This window comes from Argopecten irradians, unplaced genomic scaffold (assembly GCF_041381155.1).
Source record: "Argopecten irradians isolate NY unplaced genomic scaffold, Ai_NY scaffold_0089, whole genome shotgun sequence".
Lineage (NCBI taxonomy): Eukaryota > Metazoa > Mollusca > Bivalvia > Pectinida > Pectinidae > Argopecten > Argopecten irradians.
In genome coordinates this window covers 42,631-48,454 of record NW_027187556.1, presented here as the reverse complement: position 1 = coordinate 48,454, position 5,824 = coordinate 42,631, and the positions used below count along the sequence as shown (strand labels likewise).

General features: G+C 37.0%; 1 protein-coding gene across 1 annotated transcript; it reads right to left on the bottom strand.

Annotated features, from left to right (window-relative positions):
* Positions 1–1,130: 1,130 nt before the first annotated feature.
* Positions 1,131–4,632, bottom strand: LOC138311700 (zinc finger protein 862-like). Its single transcript, XM_069252945.1, has 10 exons — positions 4,593–4,632; positions 4,052–4,287; positions 3,769–3,858; positions 3,401–3,566; positions 3,025–3,242; positions 2,562–2,755; positions 2,106–2,235; positions 1,860–1,991; positions 1,567–1,744; positions 1,131–1,455 (listed from the first exon to the last, which is right to left on the bottom strand). Exons 2-10 carry the CDS (start codon positions 4,162–4,164, stop codon positions 1,162–1,164), a joined length of 1,515 nt encoding a protein of 504 aa, XP_069109046.1. The 5' UTR covers positions 4,165–4,287; positions 4,593–4,632; the 3' UTR covers positions 1,131–1,161.
* Between the last annotated feature and the right edge of the window lie 1,192 nt (positions 4,633–5,824).

The following is a 5,824-nucleotide window of genomic DNA, read 5'->3' as shown; positions in this document are numbered from 1 at the left end:
TGATGTAGTCGGGGCTGCACACTTCGATGTTTTCCGGCATTTCTTTCTTTGTTTTGATCCATCGGCAGAATTATCAACAGAGGAATCGTTCGTTTCGGATCGTTGGTCTTCATCAGCTGTACGTACATTTGTACGCAACTCATCTTCGAACTCCTGCAATTCTGTAGTTTTTTCCTTTTTCTCGGCTTCAAATTGCCAGCTACATCTTGTTTATAATCCTGGGCAAATTTAATAACTCCATTAATATTGTTCCCGTTGTGCTTACAGACATTGCCTAGTCGTTCTCGATTCTCCTCGACAAAGTCATCGACATCTCCTTTTACTGAGTTCAATTAAAACATTTGTGCGCAGAGGAGCTCATTGAGGATAAGTTTTTGAACCTCGATGACCCCATTAAAATTTTCACAGAAGCGCTCACTTCTATCGCTACAAAAACCATACCAAAATCCGTGCCAAATCCTAAAAAGTTTCGTCTCTCAAATGATTCATTTATCAATAGATCTGGTAGAAATTCCGCTCTGAGGCGGTAGTTGGCTTCGCCAACCGTCTCAAACTATAACAATTTTAAAATTTGGAGAGCAAAAGCTCGAAGGTCTATCAAATCCGACAAGAAAAGTACTTGGAAAGAGTACGTCTCAAAAATTAATTCCAATACATCTTCGAAGAAAGTTTGGGAAATGATTGGTAAAATCAGTGGGAAAAGAAAAGCAACACCATCCTCTCACCTCATTAACAAAAATAAAATATTTTCTTCAAAATCCGAAATAGCTAACGCCTTTGCCAAAAATTTTGCTAAAAATTCATCCATCAAAAATAATTCCAAAAAATTTCAAAAATTTAAAAAAGAAAAGGAAAAGAGACGTCTTAATTTTAAATCCGCCAATAGTGAAAGTTACAATAGGCCTTTCGAGATACCAGAATTGCTCGAGTCCCTTGCAGTGGTTGACACTAACTATTTTGAAGTGGTAGCCCATAGGGCTACCAGTATTTTTTTTCTGGTAGCCCTGTTGAATAATTGGTAGCCCTAAAATATCGCCAAACACCTCTAAGCAATGGATCGAGATTAACTAGAAATTGTGTCTGAGGACATGCATATGGGTAATTGTTGACATAATAAAACAGAACAATAATTGGAGGTTTCACTTTGGTTCTTATTTCATTTCAACAAATCATATCTAAAAACATTCTGTAAGCTCGTTGCTGCATAGCAATCAAATCTTTTCTGGAAAGTTCTGCTTCTTCATCCTCATCATCGTCATCCGATGCATCATAATTTTCTGTTTCACCCTCAACCAAGGCATCAAGGTCTTCATCTGGAACAACATTGTCATCCTCAATACTGTCATCCATCATCATGCCATCATCTGGAATAACTGCTTCACCACGAATCTCTGCAGAGACTTCAACCATGGACTCATGATCACTTGTATCTGTTTCCCTTGGCAGGTAGCATTTCTGGAATTGGATGCATAACATTCAGTAGTTAGGTTCTAGTAATGAAGCAATATCCAACTTGAAAAAAAAGTTTAGTTTTCAAAATAGTACTTTTATCATTTAATATCATACCTTCAACTCATCTTTGTAAAAGGGGCGCCTTGCTCTCTGACCTGATCCATACCACAGCTCCACACAAGGAAGTGGATCAAACTTGCCTACCTCTGGAAGTTCCAGGGTGACCATCATGAGATCACTGAGGTTCTGCTCCCCCAAACGAGACCTCCAATCGCTCTTGACCATTTTCATGCTAAACGAAACCAAAGGAAAATTTATAAATCATAAATCAAAGTGTTTATCTATTAATAAGCAATAAGAAATGTCAAATGATGAATTTTACATTACATCCTTTCTAAAATACTTACCAAGAGAATCCTCTCTCTGCTTCAACAGATGATCCAGGTTGTGTCAACAGGAAATTAAGCAATAGAAAGAGATTTGGGAAGGATTCTCCGAATGTTCCTTCCAGTGAAGTCAGGTCTGTTACAGTGTGTTTCCTAAAACAAAATAAATATTTAATGTCAAGAAGTAATAGGAATAATAATAGTAACAGGTTAGATGTATGACAATGTTTGGTTTTCAACATTTTGCCAATATAAACAGTTAATTACCTTGTTGTCAAAGTAGTTTTCAATCTTGTCCACTCAGTCTCTATAGCCTCAACATCCATATTTGGACAGGATTCTCTTAAGGCTGGACCAGAAATGTTGACTGCTGCACAGACATGTTCATCCCCATACTCTTGAAGGGAAGAAAATGAAATAGAATATTAAAAAAAATCACTAATCTCTCCAGTCTGGACCTGTCTTGTCTAATTTTTACTCTTTTTTTTTTACAGTCTGAAATACAATTGTAACCAGGTGAAAAAGTCAATTATTGTCTATCCTCCAAAAGTGATCAGATCTAATTTGTCAGCAAAACAATACTGAATGATCATAAAACACTAATACACTTTTTCACATTTCAAAAAGATTACTATTTGATTCTGTATTACACATGCACATCGAAGTATTGGTGAAATACCATATGACAACTACAATGAAGGTTAGATTTGTTAGCATTTTTACCTATATCTGTACTGAAATCTTTGGGCCATTTATCCACACAAAGAATTGAGGATGCTCTGAATAGGGCAGAGTCGCCTCCAAATCTCACAGTTAATTTGTCGATGATGGAGTCCAAAAGTCTAATCCTTGTGCTACCAAGACTTGAAAACTCGTCTTCAGTAGACTCTGTTAGTGTTCTTAGAAATGGGCCATCACTGCCAATGTTAGCATGATGCAGGTGTAAGATATATACAAGCAAAGCAAACAGACAGCAATTCTATTACATGTCGTTTTATAAGAAAGCCAACACCATATTAGGAAAGCAAACAAAGCACAAAGAAATGCTTAAGTAAGCAAGGTCTAATCTACAGTGACATTATGTGCATATGAGTAAGGTAAAAAGGGAATTTACTTAATTACATTTACATGCGTGCACTTTTGGTTCAAGATAGAGTACTTCTAGTATTCTAATTTAGTAAAGTACCTTGTCTTATACTTCTGTAAAATCTGTTTGACGCTTTCCAACTCTGAGTAGATGTCTGCCAAGGTGCAAGTGTTATTCTGAATTGTTACAGACACATGACTCAATGCCTTGACTACATCTAACATAAGATGCAGCCAAAACCTTGAGGACTTATCTTTGAGAACTTTCAAGAAATTCCGCGCCTTCGCACTCGCTTCTTTCCTGGGTTCTTGTTGAATCTGTATAAAAGAAATTCTTTAATCATGATAGGGCAAATCACTGACATAAATAATGCTTTTAATGAAAACATATATAACCTGTCTCTGTATGAAAGCTGGGAAATCTTGATGAAAAAAATGGATGTAGCTGACAAGATTTTAGAAGGCATGGGAATTACCTGCTCAAGGTGAAGTATGATTACATCTGCACCATCAAGAACAGTCTTGATTGCTCGCTGTGTGTGTGGCAGCCATCGAGTCCCCCCAGGTCTGGATGGCACTTTCACCGACTTTTTCAAACTCTCCGCCGCAATGTTTAGGTTAGACCTGTTCAGAGGACTGTACCTGAGAATATTAGTTTACAAAAGTAAACATTACATTTAAGCTTGTTTGCATTGCAATCAGAATGAGAAACTCATGTCAACCTCTCTGGTATTTTTTAAATGGATGTTGGTCTAATTTTTAAAATGTTTAAATATGCTTATTAAATCTGGACTTATATAAATATTTGTATTTTTCTGCCATCTTCACACCTGCCCAGACTTACTTGTAGAACAAGTACAGATTTGTCAACAGCAATTCACATTTTTGATGTATAGATATCCCCTTCACTGCGTCTTTGTATGCCAGTTCTAGTCTGAAAAAAAGTTTAAAAAGTTTAACAAATTTAAAATAAATAGTCATATTAAATTTACCTGGTGTTGTTACCATACATCAAACGTAGACCAAACATTACAGATGAAGTAATAAAAAGACGTCACAACTAAACCTTTGCATTGAATAAAGTATAAAAGGTACTTTTAGTTAATTAACCAAAATCAAAAACTAACCTGTGAGCTGAGCAGTGAATGCCTTTGAGAAATGGTCTGTTGGTGAGCTCTGCCATTCGCTTTACTACACCCGACTTGTTGCCAAGCATTACAGAGGCACCATCTGTGCCCATAGCCACAATTTTTTGGTGCCATATATCACCAAATCTTCCATCCAGGAGTGAAGAGATTGCCCTTGTAATACCTGCTCCATCCGCTTTCCCAATATGTTTCACACCAACAAAAAAAGTTTTCACCTGATAGAAAAAGAAAGAACAATAGGTTATGAATTTGAAGGGAAACTACTTCATAAAGATATAAATGCTTATGAAGCATATTTATAAATCACAATTAAACTTATTAGTATTAAACTGAAATATGTCGAGCTGTAATTCATAACTTACTGAAAGTGCAAAAAAAATTAGAAATCAATTCAATCCCTCAGAATAACTAAGTCATCATTTATAACCCTCTCAAGAATTTCAAGGAGACACAATACAAAAATTGTAAACTATATATATATTCCAATTAGATATGACCGGTATGTATACATGTAACTTACCTCGCATTTTAGAGAAGATCTAAGGTAAACAATCTCGGTTCCTCTTTGACGAACAGTCTGTTGAACCATCAGAAATAATCGAGATGAATGGAACTTCTTCAACTCTGCTCTTTTGATTGTCTCTCTCACTATCAGCGATTGATGTTAAGAATTTCTGACAGTATTTGTCTGTTAGATATGTCTTTCCAATATCAGTTCCCTTAGCTACATCCAACTGGCACAACTGAACGAAATCTGTGAATGGTCTCCTCATCTTAGCAACAAAGTGAGCATTTCGGAAAAGCACACACAGTTTGTTCACTGCTGCTTTGTTCAGCATTGTTAATGTTTTTGCCGCGGTTGTGGTTCCAGGGACAGAAACACGGGCATTTTCCTTTAAACGATTACGTTTATGTTGCTCAGAAGTCCAGTGCTTTCTGATGGGATCGATTCGAAAATTTGAAGACCCCCGCACGAAGCTGCTTAAATCGTCATGTGGTGAGAACTTTTTGCAAACCCTGCAAAACATCTTCTGCTCGGATTCAGAAAAGTAAAGCCATGGAAACTCGCGTTCCCATGACTTGTTGTACTTTCTTTCTCGCTTTGCTTCGTACTGACGTTGAATGTCCTTTTTTTCTTCCGAAGTTTTGGCCTTTTTGGCTGCCGGTGGTGAAGTCCCTAGTAACCACCGGGAGAGCGACATTTTTACAAACCAATCTATGCCAAATACGCGCTCTGCGGAAGTCAGTATCAATGCAGTTCCGATACAAACGCGTTCGATACCGAGATCATGATTCAGACGCTTACGACCAAAAGCCATCTGTTACAAACGCTTTCTAGATCCAATACCAGATGTCATACAGACGCTTGATAATTACGAATCTCGACAAAAAGAAACACGGAAGAGCACACATTAATTTTTTATCAATATTTTTTTTATTGAAGTTCATTTCTTTCGCGAAAATATGACGATTCCTTTAATTAAGTTTTTTAAATATTTGGTAGCCAGGCGGGCTACCGCTTATAAAGTTACTGGTAGCCCTTCCCTTATTGTGGTAGCCCCAGGGCTACCGGGCTACAGTTAGTGTCGATCACTGCCTTGAGAAATCAAAGGACTCGGCAGCTGGACCAGACGAAATTCCATATATGTTTTTAAAACAATTACCAGACTCTTCACTAAAATGTCTTTTAACTATATTTAATCAAGTTTACTCTTCTGGCAAAATTCCCGAGTCTTGGAAGGAATCTACTAT